The 15187-nt window shown below is 49.6% G+C and overlaps 1 protein-coding gene across 1 annotated transcript in view; it reads right to left on the reverse strand.

The window, feature by feature from the left end:
- Rasa3 (RAS p21 protein activator 3) overlaps positions 1–15187 on the reverse strand; it is a 112529-nt gene that overhangs the window by 28659 nt on the left and 68683 nt on the right. The window contains exons 4-7 of the mRNA XM_034520433.2: positions 11274–11368; positions 4027–4103; positions 1614–1694; positions 1150–1222 (exon numbers count right to left, since the gene is read on the reverse strand). Coding sequence (XP_034376324.1) covers positions 1150–1222; positions 1614–1694; positions 4027–4103; positions 11274–11368 — 326 coding nt within the window. The remainder of the gene's footprint in view (positions 1–1149; positions 1223–1613; positions 1695–4026; positions 4104–11273; positions 11369–15187) is intronic.

The following is a 15187-nucleotide window of genomic DNA, read 5'->3' on the forward strand; positions in this document are numbered from 1 at the left end:
AGGTCGGGAGGCCCCGCTCAAGCTACTCAGGAGTCCACACTTGAGAAGCCCTGCCTCCTTCAGCGCTGCAGCAGGCCGCTGTGCCACCAAAGCTGTGTAGCTTTTTTTTTTTTTTTTTTTTTTTTTTAAATCTATTAACTGGGTTCGTGTATCTGTGCATTGTGTATGTGTGCTTGTGTGTGTGCAGGTCAAAAGTTGATGTAGGACGTCTTTCCTCAACTGATCCTCACCGTTATTTTAAAGAGACAGGGTCTTTTTCACTGATTTGGCTGGCCAATGAGTCTCAAGGACCCACCTGTCTCCTTACCATAAGAACTGAAATTACAGGTGTGCACATCCGTACCTGGACTTTTTAGTGGGTTCTGGGGACCTGAACTCAGGTCTCTATGTTTGCTTGTCCAATGCGTTACTGACCCTCAGGCATCCCCACTTTTTAAAAATTAAGGTCTAGCCATCTAACATCCCTTAGTCTGGAGGTTGCTATGTAGACCAGTCCATCCTTAAACGTGTGGCAATCTTCCTGAGTGCAAGGCAGTTACAGATGTTGGCGCACGGTGCTGGCCCACAGTCTACCGTGACATGAGGTTATGAGACACCTATATCTTTCCCTTCCCCTCCTGCTCTGGGGTAGGCTCTGAAGATGGAAACTGAGGCTCTGCTTGTCTCCCTAACCCCCAGAACCTGGTGCTAAAGCATAACAAACAGGCTGAAAGGAGCCTCCAGCCTCACCCCTCTTGATTAGCCTGCTCTGGTTCTTAAGAGGCCTCGGGGTGCTCTGAGCTGAATCATTTCCCCTTTTTCACTCAAACCCTCACGTTTCCGGAGAAACAACCTCACCCTGCTTGGGGAAGCTGTGGCGAACGCACAGGAAAACAAAACCCTCAGAACCAAACAACCCAACCCTGTGTCCTGGTGACTGTGACGCTTCTATCTGCCCCTTCCGACTGGAGCCAGATGGTTCAGGAAGAGACGCTTGGCTTTGGTCTCCTGAGACTGAAGAAATCTCTAAGGAAATCAAATGCCACCCAGATCTGAGGCTCCTTGGACTGAGCCAGGACAACTCCCGAGACACAATCAGGTGGGCTCGGTTCGAGACTTGCTCCCAGTCTTGGTGCTAAGGCTCAAGGTTCTTCCGACTGAAGCACCAACCTCAAAATAAAACACCTCATCAAACTGGGGGTTGTTGGTTTTCTTCTTCACCTTCGTTTTCTTTGCTTCCGACCTGTAGTGAAGAAAGAAAGAGTTAAGAGAAAAAAATGGCTGTCAGCTCCAGATGGGTTTGAAACCGAGCTGTCAAATGTACAGTTGTTTACCACCTTTATTTATCTCGCAAGTATTGTCTCTCTCCACTTCCAGATGGTATGTAAAACAGGGACCTTTACTGAGCCCAAAATACCCAGTATGAAGCTCACAGAGGCTTTCCGAGAAACAAAGACACTTTACCGCAATGAACTTATAAATCTATAAAACACATTCCACTTGAAAGTGTACCTACCCACCCAATGAAAAGGGCGTCAACCTCTTGGCTCCCAGAGCTCTAGCCCGCCACCTCCCATCCCCCACAACCCAGAGCTGAAGCTCTGGTAGGGTAGGGTATCAGAAGAACAACTTGCCTGAAGGGTCCGGCCAACGTGACTGTGGCATAAGGATCACACTGCCCATTCACAATGGGGAGGCCCTGGCACTCGAAGATGCTGAGACAAAGAAGACAGTGGTCAGGGAAGGGCTGTGCTGGTCAGGTAGACTGAGCCAGTGCTTAATAGGCCTGGTGAGTTCTGGCAAGAATGTGGATCAGCAATCACCAAGTACTGTGGAAGGACAGAGGGCAGAGCAGGTAGCCTTCACCAAACTACCTCTTAGGGTGTTGAGCCTTCTGGCCACCATGGTCACAGCCCCTCCAAAGCACCTACGTGACAGCTAAATACCAGCGTGTCACCCAGGGCCAGCACTGCCCTCTGCTGCTCAGAGGCCTGCGTTTACGACTCCTTCATGGGGCCACTCTTGCTTCCCCAGAGAGCAAGCTCTTAGCCTGGAAACCCACAGCTGCTTACAGGCAGAAGATTTATAGCAATGGACTGCGGTTGTCTATACATTTTGACACTGAGTACCGGTATTTTCCTGCACTGGCCTGTGAGTCCCGTATCTCCACCACTCTCAGGCTTTTGCCTGACTCCACCTCTTGGTTTTTAGTTCCATGGATCTTCTGGTCAGATGTTAGGCTCTGTGAAGTTTAGGAGACTAGAAGAAAGCTTCAGTTCCTTGGTTCCTGAGTTTGTGAACTAGCCAAGAGTGGGTGCTGGGAACCAAATGCTGGCCCTCTGCAAGAGCAGCAAAAGCTCTTAACCACCAAGCTACTTCTCCCCCTCAACTCTGGGATCCTTGAGATTCAGAAGCCATGTTTATTTGACTTAGAATCAGGGATAGCCCCACACTGTGCACCTGTCTAAGTACAACTTTTCAGGAATCAAGGTTCACAAACACAGGGCATGTTGTGGGAAACATTAAATGGCAATCCATGCTACGCCGGCATGGTACCAGCGGACAAGTATCTTTCTCCTGCCTCCCCTCTTCCTCTCTTCAACCCGGAAGTCCTGCCTCCCCGCCCAGTTATTGGTCCCTTGAAATCTTTATTCATTGAAGGTTCTGCCACAAGGGCAGCATTTCTGTGTGAATGAGAATGATAATAAAATGTCCACCACGTCTCTATTCCTGAACTTCATAAATGAAGAATTTGAAACACAGTAAATCCCCAAATCTAGAGTTTAAGGTACAAGAGCTGTGGAGTTGAGTGTTTAATTGTTATGGGCTTTGCTCTTCAACTGAACCCTCAAGACGTGCCTCTGCTAAGTTGGTGTGGAGATGTTGGGTTATGGCGCCATATACCAAGGAGCTCACCAGGGAAACACAGTGTACAGAGATGTCTCAGAAGGTGGCATCTACACTAATTCCTGACTGAGCCTACATGGAAAGCTTGGGCCCACTGCTGCACTGAGGGGTGGGGTTGCTAACCTTCCCTTCCTATCTTTACTGGACAGCTGAAGGCGGCTAGGTGTGTCGAATGGCCACTACAGGATTAGTCTCTGTCCCCCATATTCCCTCACTCTCCTACATCCTTATCGCAAACAAATATTTTCTATTAGCTGAGGACTCTTCTGACAGCTACAGAAAACAGCCGCCATGCTCAGGGTGGTGATAAAAGCTCAGCCAGTAGCCAACTGTCAGTTTCACCGTGGGGTGTGCTACTACTGTATTAGGATACTGCACAAGGCCTTAACCTGACCGTGGCCAAACAAGTGCCTGTTCTTTGTAAGTTACCTAGCCTCGGGTATCTTGTAACAGTAATAGAAAACAGATGGTGATGTTCTTAATCACCAGAGCTCACTTCTACTTGTCCGACCACATGGAAGACTCTCCAAGACACAACTTGGGTCCCTAGTAGAGGGAGAGGGGGCCTCTGAGACCTGAAAGCCATCAGGACAGGAGTGATGTATGGTGCTACTCTCTACACATAGAAGGAGAGGAAGCAATCAATCTGTCTTGTACATTTAGGGGCATGATATAAATAGGCAGCTTGGTGTACAGTCTCAGGGCCAGGGTGGGGCCGACCTAAAGTATGAATGCAAAATAAAATGTGCCTGTCTACACTCCCCTGGAGCCACAGATAGCTATAGGACCGCCACCCTTACAGAGGGGCTGCTGAGTGCTCCACTGCGAAGTCCGGGGACTAACTTTAGCTAGGAGTGACCTCATACATCCATACATACCCATGTGACTTCGTTGTTGCTCCTGTCCCCTGCATGCCCACTCATTTCTATTTCTAACTCTGGAAAGTAGTGCCCACTTCTTAGCTGAAGTGTGGTATGAAGTATGAAGTATTAGTATGAGGTATGACTGAATAACACAGGCTATCTGCAAGAGCTGTATCTCATGCCCAGGCTGGGCGTCAGATCCATGGGGGACATGAGGGATGAGAAAAGCAACCTCTGGGGAAACGTGGTTAGGTCCTCAGCTCCCTGGGTGACTTACCGTGCAGCGAGTTTGTGGCAGACAACACCAGTGTCCGTAATGACCTCACTCAGTCTCAGCTCCAGGTGGACCTTGCCCTGTAAGGCATAAGGACAGTGTCATGAACAGACAAGGCTTGGGGGAAATCTGCAGCCCTTCAAGTGGCTGGCACTTTTGCCAGAAGGTACCAAATCTAGACTTAGACATGAAGAGAGAGGGTGCAGCCCATTGGTGTTATACTGGCTCAGACGTAATGGGCTTAAGAGCATTCAAAAAGGACACATGGACACGTGGCCCCCAGAAGTGCTACAGATGCTATGTCCAGGGCGTGTTGTAGTGAGATACAGTATGAAAGACTCTCCCAAGAGGGCTGCAATCTCCACAGGGAGGCCAGAGCATCCAAGTCTCATTCTCCATGAAGAATGTTACTCTTCATGAATGCTTCTAGAAGGGCAACAGGTAGCTGGCAACCCCAACCTCCTTTGTTTATCTCTACATAGTCACACCATGAGAATGAGGAGGGAAAGGCATCCAGAGAACAAGACCTGCTCCCCAGCAGCACCCACAGTGGCATGTGGGACCTCCTGTGGGTTAGGTGCACACAAATGTTAATCCAAGGTGCCTGTAATTAGAGACAGGGAGGCTAAACCAGGCAGTTTCCAAGGCCTCTTGTGTTTGAAACCTTTGGGCTTCGGAGCCTTCAAACAAGGCCTTGCCTAGGAGAGCCCAAAATTGATACATTAGTTCACAACAAAGACATCTTACCGATCTGTGTCACCTCAAGCTAGACTTTCATTATCAAGTATAATTCTGTCGGGAGTCCCTCAGCAACTACTCAGTTGAGTGTAGCATCCCTTCAAAGAAGTGATTTCAAACCTCACCAAAATCCTATGTCCTACTGTAAAAAAACAAAAAACAAAAAACAAAACAAACAAACAAAAAAATGAACTATGACTCTCCTAAGAGAGAGTTCCTACACTAGGGTGGTTTGCTTTCTGTGACTGTGTGTGAAATCCCACCCATGCTTTCACGAGTGTGAGGGTCACACCATTGCTCTCACATGTGTGAGGATCCCACCCATGCTTTCACATGTCCTTCTTCTGTGAGCCTTTCTCTTAACCTTGGTACTTAAATATAAATTCAAATGTCTTCATTAAATTCCAGCTCTGCTTCACACTAACCAGTCCCAAAATTCTCTTTTGTATTGAAGCCACAAATCCTGATCTGACTTGAACTGAGATCTCTAAATATCTAGGGACACTCCTTCAGGCTTCTGAGGCGACAGTGGGTGCTAGGTCTCCTGCCTTTGGCACCCCCCAAGTGCTGCCATAAGGTGTCCTGGTTGTCTTGGCCAATTTGACACAAAGGTATACATAATTGAGAAGAGAGAACCGCCATTGAGAAAATCTCTCCATAGGACTGGGCTGAAGGCAAGCCTGCAGAGATTTTCTTAATCAGTGATTGATGAAGGAGGGCTCAGCCCGTTGTGGGCTGTGCCATCCCTGGACAAGCAGTCCTTGACTGTACAAGAAAACAGCCTAAGGAAGCCATGAAGCGCAAAGAAGTAAGCAGCATCCCTCCATGACCTCTGCACCAGGTCCTGCCTCCCGGTTCCTGTCCTGGGTCATGGACGGCACGTGTTAAGGTAGAATAAACCTTTTCTTCCTCCAGTTTCTTTCTTCCATGTGTTTTATCAAAATAATAGGAACCATAACTAAGACAGAAGGACCACGAAGGTAGATACCAGCTCTCCCCACCCTGTGACCCCACCCTTGGCTGTTTAGTGGTGAGGAAAACCTCCAAACCCTAAGAAGCACAATGTCAAGTGATTTTTGTGGCTCCATTTTCCAAGCCTGGTGGAGCTTGCCTGAAGCTCCTGCCCAGTGCTTGAGTAACTGCTGGCTGGGGAAGTGGCCATCCCAGCCCCCTGAAGTTGGCCATTTTTAGGACCCAGCTGTGAGCTGTTCAGATGGATGGAACTGAGTTTATCTTTTAGCCTCTGAAAGGCAGAAGCACTGGGGTGAGGTAGATGACCCCACCTCCCACAGCTGATGGCAGCTGCCTTCCTGTTTCCTGTTTTTCCCACACACTAGCAGTGCCCCAAGACTCAGCACCAACACTCCTCACAAGGGCGGGCCCCACCTCAATAAGCAGTGGCTTCCGTTTCTAGAGGTCTGGGAGAGGCCAGAAGGAGGTGAAAAAGCCGACTACATCGTGACCCCTCTGCACCATGAAGCTGCTCTAGGCAAGCCTGTGGCCAGAAGTCGCTCTGGTTCCAGCCCTGCACATGATGGGTGTTGCCCATCAGGGCGAGGTGTCAGGGCGGAGGCTGGGAGGTGCCTCTTGCCCTGTGGTCAGGTGGCTCTCAGCAACCATCAGGTCTACACCTGTGTTTCAGAGCCGTACTCTCTGATCCCAGGTCCCATATCTGGGTCCAGTTAGCTTCTACACCACAGGGACAGTTGCCTGCCTTCTCTTCAAGACCTAGTGAAGGGCAGACAGGGGGCTTCTAATTCACTCTGATCTGAGAGAGAAACACTATTTGATGGTTCAGAAAGGAAGTGCCGCAAGTCTCCCCTCTGGCCTTAAGATGACTATCACGAATGTCCATGAACGGAGGCGGTGACAGGTGACAAGGGTCCACTGTATGAGGTCCTGAGAGGAGCTAACTGGAGTCCCTAGACCTTGTCATTCAGCAGGGAACACTGGGGACAAGGAAAGTACCTTTAGTGTCATTCATCAGATACATGGGGGGAAAACCACAGAGTTCACTCCCCAAAGTCACAGGAACAGACTAGAAACTAGTAACCAAAAGAAACACACTCCAAATACATGGAGATTACAATGACTTCCAAATAACACTCTGATAAAAGGAGTCTCAAGGTGAACTTAAAAGTATTTTTAAGTAAATGAAAATGAAAGTGCAGCTTATCAGAACTTGTGGGAGTCACAGAAACACGGTATTAGAGGCTTGTTCAGAGCGCTAGCTGCATGCTCTGGGAAGGGGAAAGGCCCCGAGTCAGTAAATTAGGACAGAATCCTCCAAAAGCAGAAATAACCAAACATCTGATTAGAAGTAAACACACACACACACAGACACACACCTCAAAAACATAATCTGAAAGCAGGAAGTGAGAGGAAAACAAAACCCCAGTCAGATTCGCTGAAGAGATTGTTAAAGTGATAGACCTGTAGTCAGTCAGGTTACCAAACCGAAAGAGAAAGATGCAGCTTCCCAAGACCACAATGAGGGTGTGCCCAGCCTGAGCGTGCAATGGGACGGCCTGTGCTGCAAGCTGGCTGTGACCCACTTAACACGAAGGGTGTGGACTTTGGGAAACAATGACTGCCAACACCTGTCACAAGGGGGACTGTCAAGGTTCCAGGAAGATATACAGATCTCTGTCTAGTGTCCCTATAAACTTAACTGGTAACAAAATTTTGAGTTTATTGCTGCCTCATGAAACGAAGACAACTCCTGGCCAGTGCCTCAGAAGAGGGTGGCTTGTTCATGGACACTCCCCTCTAAACCGTCCCTAGCAGCCTGAGCGGTCACAAGGCCATGGCAGGGAGAAAGGTGGAGATGGCTCTAGGTGAGATTTGTGACGCCAAGACAAGGCAAGGCAAGGAAAAAAAAAAAAAGCAGGACTGGTCCAGGTAAGCAAAAAAGCCAATACTTCTCCCAGCCCCCATGCTCTCAAAACCCCCAGAGACAAAGGTGGCCCTTGACCATGGACAACCGCTGGCAACCTTTTGTATTATCTGACACCACAGAGACACTCCCAAACACTGTGGAAGAGGTGGTATGTCCACCCCTTCTCTGACCTTCACGGTCAACTCATATCCCCAAGGTGTTATTTGCCTGTATGAATTAGAGCTCTAGGGTGACATAGCGTGTGTCCTGAATACATCACATGTCCATAATTGGTTCAGAAACACAGATCTGGGAAGTCACAGTAGGGGAGGGGCCAGTGAGTTGAGGACCAGTGCCATCCTTCCCCATACCATTCAAAACTGGAGGATGCTGGAGGCTGCAGGGTGCCCCATCAGCTGCAGCCCCTGCCTCCTTGAGAGGACCATCCCCGTAGCTGACAAGTCTCTGTGAAGGGAGCAACAGACGTGGCTGACTCCGTATAAACAAGCAGCTTATCAAAGGCTTTCGAAAAGTGTCGGTTCCAGAAGGAAGCAAGACATTTAGCTGTCTTTCTCTCCATGTCTGTGACACATGGTCTCTCCTGTGGGCCCGGTTCCCTCTGTTGTAATGTGTGACTCCTTCCCATGAATTACAAAATAGGTAGATCCAAGAACCCAAATGTGGCTTTCTGCCCCTTCTAGAAACTGTAAATGTGACATTTCTAAACAAGCCACAGCTGCGGAGCAAAGATGGCGGTTACCATTTAAAGGTCAGACCGAGGGGAGGAGCTGCCTCCCTAGCTCAGCCTCCGTGAACGAAGCTGTAGCATCATACGCACCAGCGAGGAATTGAGTCCCATAGAGACCTATTTCTCCCTCAGCCCAGCAACAGCAGCCTAGACAACAGCTGTGCTCTGTGTGCACGCAGTGCCTGCAGTAGCCAGAAGAGGGCTTTGGATCTCCCGGAACTGTAGTTACAGATGGTTGTGAGCCTCCAAGTGGAAGCTGGGCTTTCTTTAATTGTTGATCTATCTCCCCAGCACTTTCAATTGCCTTTTACAATCCAAGGTCTCAGGATCATGAAGGGTAGTGGGAAGGCACAAGTAGGAACATGCAGGGTGACACTAGAGGGCTGGGGTCAAAATCTGTTTTCACTGACATAGCACAAAGCTTCAAGGGAGAAAAACCTGTCCCGGTGATAATTTAGTCACCTTCTGACATTGATTAAAAAACCCCCCTCCAGACATGAGATTGACACATGCACCTATATTGATAGCTTTGTGGCGATAAAATGGTTCTGAATCCTGATTGTAGTCGCTGTGATACAAATGTGTACATGGGCTAAAGTTGCAAAGAAATCTACTAACCCAGCAGTACCAATAACTCGCATGCTGTCCATGGGTTAACAGGTATGTAAAATGTAGTCCAGGTCCCCAGCCTAAGGAAGGCAGGGATCCTGGCACAGTACAACACTCACGGACTTGCAACATAACACTCAGTGAAACAAGACAGTCACAAGAGATGGACTTTTCTCACCTGAGTTCTAAGCAAGTCACTGCCTCCCCACCCACCCATGTCCTCATTTCTGGCCCAGCAGAGTAGTGGATTCTGGGCCTGGGAATCTGGGTTTAATGGGTTGAAAAGAGATGTGGGGAAGGGTAGTGGGAAGGCACAGCTAGGAATGCACACGATGACACTAAGCTGTACTTAGCAATGGTTGGAATGGCAAGGTTTATAAGACGCGTGTTTTACACACTAAAAAAAACTAAACAGAGTGTGTGTTTGTGTGTGCGCATGCATGTGTGTGCATATATATGCGTGTGCATGTGTGTGTGCATGTGTGTGTGCATATATGTGTGTGCCTGTGTGCATGCATGTGTGCATATATGTGTGTGTTGTGCCTGTGTGCATGCATGTGTGTGCATGTATGCACATACATGCTTGTGTATCTGTGTATGCATAAGTGCATGCATGAGTGTGTGTATGCTGATAAGATCAGACAGAATAAGTGCACAGTCACGTGACCTGTACCAGCCACACCAGGTCCTCACAAATGGTATCCCATCTTTAGACAGGAAAAAGATAACATCCAAACTTCCTGGCAATATTCCCTGCAGACTTCCGTCTGCAGCTTCCTGTGAACCTGCAGCCATTTAAAGATGAAATGGCTGACAGACAGCAGGAACTTGTCAATGAAATCTAACTCAAGGAAAACTAGGCCTGGAAAGGGATCTCCGCAGCTCTGTGCAGGCGCTGAGCTGACCTCGGCCCTGGGGATTTCACGAGAAATAAGCCTGAAACTCCAAAGCAATGGAGAAGCTTCCTGAGCCAGGAGGGAAGGCAGGGACGGGGACAGCCTTCAGAAAGGCTCTACGTTCCTGCTAGAGTACCATGACTGCTTCTGTAGATGATCGCTGCACAATTTAGCTCCCTCAATACAAGTGGGTCAATGGGAGGCTGGATCAATGAATAGGAAATCAGACATGTCCCTCCATGGCTGAGATTTCTGCAGGCTCCTTTGCACCTTGGCCATGAGAGTCTACTCAGTGCCTCACTGTCTCTGTGCTGATTTCACTGCCAACTCTACGGATGACCTTTGACCTTGGCACGCTGGCCCTCTGCATAGAAAAGCCAGGCTGAGGAAGAGAAACCTTGAGGATGTGGGGCAAACAGACTACTAGCCTAGACAGCCTAGTAGTCCTGTAGTCCTAGGACACACAGATGCACAGCTCAGAGCTTCCCCCGTTAACTGTTAATAAATTCTTTCTGCTGAATTACAGCCTGGCTCTTTACAATGCCTGTTTCATGGACTTTCCCCAATCTCCATCTACACAGGATAAAACCAGCATAAATCCCCATATCCCACAATGCATCTAGCACTGCCAGGCTACATGTAAGTCTCCACAGCCTACAAAACCCCTGCTTTATACAGATGAGGCTTGCAGAGGCTGGCCACCTACCCATGTCACCCCTGAACAGGGGAGCTGAATTCTGTGACCCAGCTCCCAGTCATGACATGGCCACAGCAAAGTGAAAGGTCACTGCAGCTGTCCTTTATCTAAAACCAGGGCTCATGACAAGGGCCCCAGTTGTGAACAGGTTTGCACCCTGGGTTTGTGACCCCTGCTTCATCCCCTCTTACAGGCAAGTTCAGGAGTGACCACACTAAGGGTAGAAAGACCAGGCTATGGGGTTTTACGCTGCTCATCTAGGGACAGCCATGCCAGGCCTACCTAAGTGTCCATGATCTCTCTACCCCTGTAAGCTGGGTGCTCGGTCCCAGATAGCACACTATGTAGGCACGCCGTGGGGAGGCCGCTGAGGGGATGGGAACCCGGAGGTCGGCAGATCCTGTGGCTCAGCTTCTCTCTCCAGGAATAGCAGCACAGAGCCTGACCCACTCTTTGCCTTCTTTGTCACCTCCCTCCCCACCTTCTGTATTTTTCAAGTTGCTTCCATCTGCCTGACAATGCGTTCCAGTAACCAGAGCGACAAACACAACCGATGAGCAGGCTTGCAGAGCTCAGTCAGGGAGGTGAAGACGCAGTGCAGCGTGCTGAGCCGGCTCCCCTCCCACCTCAGGCCCATAGCCTATAGCTGATCTTACCCCAGCCCTACACGTGTGCGAGCCTCACCTGCACCTCTGAGTCTGCGTCTACATGCTGCAGCTGGAACCAAGTGTCCCTGTTGTGGTACCTCTGCAGGTCTTCCTTCTGGATGGCCACCTTGCCTGGAACACAGAGAGAGAGTAAAGGCCATGGAGGGGGAACCTGTGGAAACACACGAGAGGTCAAGGAGGCGGGAGCCCCAGTCTGTAGCAAGGTTAAGACTTGGATGCTCCAACACGTCAGAACACACTTCACACTGGCTTTGGTCAAGGCTTCAGACTTGCCTGTTCACATAACAGCACTTCCTGCAAGCCAAATGTCACAAGAGTCAGTTTTTACAGGTAAGCCAGTCTTCCACCTCACCTGTATCTAAGTTGCTGCAGCAGGCTGGCTATAAGAGAAAGGGGCAGGCCTATTTTCTGCCATTAGTGGCCTGCCAGGCTCCCACACAGCCCATCTGGCTGGCTGTCCACCACCTCTGCTGCCGTCCTTTCCCCATGATGTGGTTGGGAGCAAAACACACTACGTAGGTTTATGACAATCTGGTAGGAGTGTGTGTCTACTAATAAAAGCTGTAGAATGGTACACAAATGTGCATCTTTTACTTAAGTATCGTGTGGCATATGTGGTGGGTGACCATGCCCATAGGCCTGAAGGACAGCAGTTGTCACAGGGGCCCTCCTCCCTTCCCCTACCTGTTAGGTATTCCTTTGATTTTTCCCACTATAGGGTCCTGAGGCCTCTGACCACTGAAGGCGGCTACTGTGCGGCTCTTGCAAACAGACCTTTGTCCCACAGTGGGAGGTGACTTTATTTTTTAAGTCTCTTGTGAATCATCCCACATGAAAGTTTCATAAGATGGAGCTTATGTCTGTGGGGAAGGATAACAAAATCCTGTGGCTCTGTGTTCAGCTCGCTGGACAGCAGGCTGACCTCTGAAGCACGAAGCTCGAAGAGTTATGTCCTTGCTACTCTGTGTTTTCAGGGGCTGATGCTGGCATGGGGGGAGGGTGGGGGCTGGCATATGTATAATACTTATCCTGACTCCCATTCTTTAGACATTGCTACCAGCATTTATTTTTGAATTCCTTCACTCAATTTATACAAGACTCAAGACATTCAGAAGGAATAAACAGTAAAGCATCATCTCCCTTCTGGGGTCCAGCATCTCCCTCTTGGGGTCCAGCATCTCCTTCCTGGGGTCCAGCATCTCCCTCCTGGGGTCCAGCATCTCCCTCCTGGGGTCCAGCATCTCCCTCCTGGGGTCAAGCTGCCACATGGGGTGGGGCTTTAACAGCTTCTTCTTGTTCTCCCAGCTGTGAAATGGATTCATTCTCCCCATGGGCTCACACATCTGCATGAAGTCACCTTCTCTTCTGTGCTGTCAGACAGAAGCATTGGGCTCCTTGACCCCTCCCAGCCACAGAACTCATATCAGCCTCTTTACACAGAAGTCCCTACTTCAAGCATTTTGTTATAAAGCCCCAATGAATCGAAGCACCTGGCACCCACACTGCTGACCCAGGCTCTGGAGGAAGTGTAGCAGCTTAGGAAGGATGGTAAGCTCAGTTCGAGACACACACCGGCTTGTGACTCAAGCTTCACAAAGAGCAGATCCAACCAAAGCTCCTCCCTCTCCAAGATGGAGGACTCATGCATGTGCTAGTATGTTTTCTCCCACTGTGGACTTTTCCAGTATGGCTACTTTGTGAGACACACTTATGTTGTCATACGAGGCAAACAGTTATAGAACTGTGTGGTGCAGCTAGAATTTCATCTGTAGTCTTTCACACTGTCTGAGGGAGATACTGAACCCCAGGAGGGAGATGCCAGACCCCAGGAGGGAGATGCTACAGTCATCCATTCATGCACTGTCTGCTAGGCCTGGCCCCTGCTCCTGTGAGGCAGATGGGGTCTTCGCTCCTCAGGCAGCGTCTGTTTCCCTCTTCTTTAGAAGCCTCTACTGAAACTGACCTCAGTTCAGGTTTCTAAAACACACACAACCAGGTCCCTCGGGTCCTTTCTTCTTTGAGAAGAGAAACCTGTCACCTAGAGGTCCCCATTTCTCATGGCCCATGGCCTTAAAGCAAGAAGCCATCAGGCCAGTCCCTGGGAGTAGTGAGGACTGACATATGTCTTACAGAGTGTCTGAGGTCCTGATAATACCTCAGAGAGTACCCAAGGACCCAAGCCAACTGCTCTATATCCTGAGAGAGGAACCCCACCCCAAGACCTCAGAGGGAAACCAAAACCTTCAAACACCAGATCTAAGAAGGCTTCCCATGTCTAAGAAGGCACCCCAAACCCAAGAGTGGCATCAGATCCTGGAAAGCCCCTCAGCACTCTGAAAGAGCCCCAAATCTTCAAGAGAGCACCCCTCTAGTGAAGGGACTAGAGCCTGGCAGTGGCCAACCAAGGTCTGTCAGAAAGAACTGGCTTCTAGGGTGTCAGCATTCTAGCATTCTACACATAGCAGGGCAAGCTCCCCTCTGTCCTCTGGACTCGGGGCCTAGAGCCCTGTGCCAGGTGGAAGCCAAGAGAGAGGAAGGGATCGATCAGTTCAAAATGGCCGACAGCAGCCACAGCACAATGGAGGTACAGTGTCCTCAGGAAACAGGCGAAGCCCAATCAACAGTGGCTTTCAGAGCAGACCTTCCCTGGCTGTGCCTGAGCAGCAGCTGGTCAAGGGGATACCCAGAGCAGGTCACAAACTACAAGCAAACCGCCATCAGAAGAGCCAAGGCCCAATACTCTCAGGAGACTACAGGACACAGCCCTGAGGAAGGCTAATCTCCATAGCTAAGTACTGACATACTTAGAAAGGCAGATGGTTCCACTGTGAGCTGCCTGACAGGGAGTTTCCCCTGCCCACCTAGAGGAAAACTACCTGTCCTGGTTTCTCCCTTGTAAAACACCTGGAATAGCACATTTCACTCATTCTTGGAAGCCATGACCTAATTTTCTCTTGGCATGTTGGGGATGCACACGGCTTGTTGGAGCTGAGGGACATTCATGGTCTAGCCTCTCTCCAGGTGACACTGAAATCGTGGTGGAGAGACTGCTGGCTGTGGCAGATTTGTGGTTCTCCTGCCCTTTGCTGATGGAAGCCTCAGCTGGCTCACACTTACAAAACAAGCAGAGAAGAGCAGCCCCTCCTGCTACCCTGGTTCAGTCTTCCGCCAGCTCCCACTACCCCTAACAAAAGGTAAAAGAGGGTAGGGATGTAACTCAGTTGGTAGAGTGAGTGCCTATCGCACGGGGCCCTAGATTCCATCTTCAGTATCACATAAAACCTTCTACAATATGAACTATCAATGTCTGCCCTCAGAAGTTCAAGTTCGCCATAGCAAGTCTGAGGTGGTTGGTTACACGAGACCTTGTCGAGGAAAAAGAAAATGAGGTGCCAGCAAAATCCACAGGTTCTACACAGACAGCGTTCAGGGAGCTCAGCGTCCTGTGGGTCATGGTTGGACTGGCCTATGCCGGAGAGGAAAGAACAAGGAGAACCTACATCAGAGACCAGGAAACATTCCCTACACAGATACACAGAGAACTGTGTAGGGGTGGGGGATGAAGAGTATAGTCCTCATGAAGGGTACCCTGGGAAGGGAGATGGAGCCTGGCCACCCACAAGAACAAGAACTTGTTGTTTTGCAAGAACAAGGTCAAGACAGTCTGCAAACTGGGGCCCTATAATGTCTCCCCAATAGTTCATATCCATTTTCTACTTGTGATAGTACCACGCTATTGGTGAAAAAAATGGAAGTCTCCAGCTGATTTTGATAGTGAAAATTTGGTCCCAAGTCTGATTCAGCTCCTCATCCTCATACCCGCTTAGGTGGCCCTTGGCACCCCTAATAGCAGCTGACTAGTGGTGGCTCATACCCTGAAGCCCCTGGAAGGCAGATACACAAAGCTTTGAGCATCGGAGCCCCTTTGAG

The sequence above is a fragment of the Arvicanthis niloticus genome, chromosome 16, assembly GCF_011762505.2.
Source record: "Arvicanthis niloticus isolate mArvNil1 chromosome 16, mArvNil1.pat.X, whole genome shotgun sequence".
Classification (NCBI taxonomy): Eukaryota; Metazoa; Chordata; class Mammalia; order Rodentia; family Muridae; genus Arvicanthis; species Arvicanthis niloticus.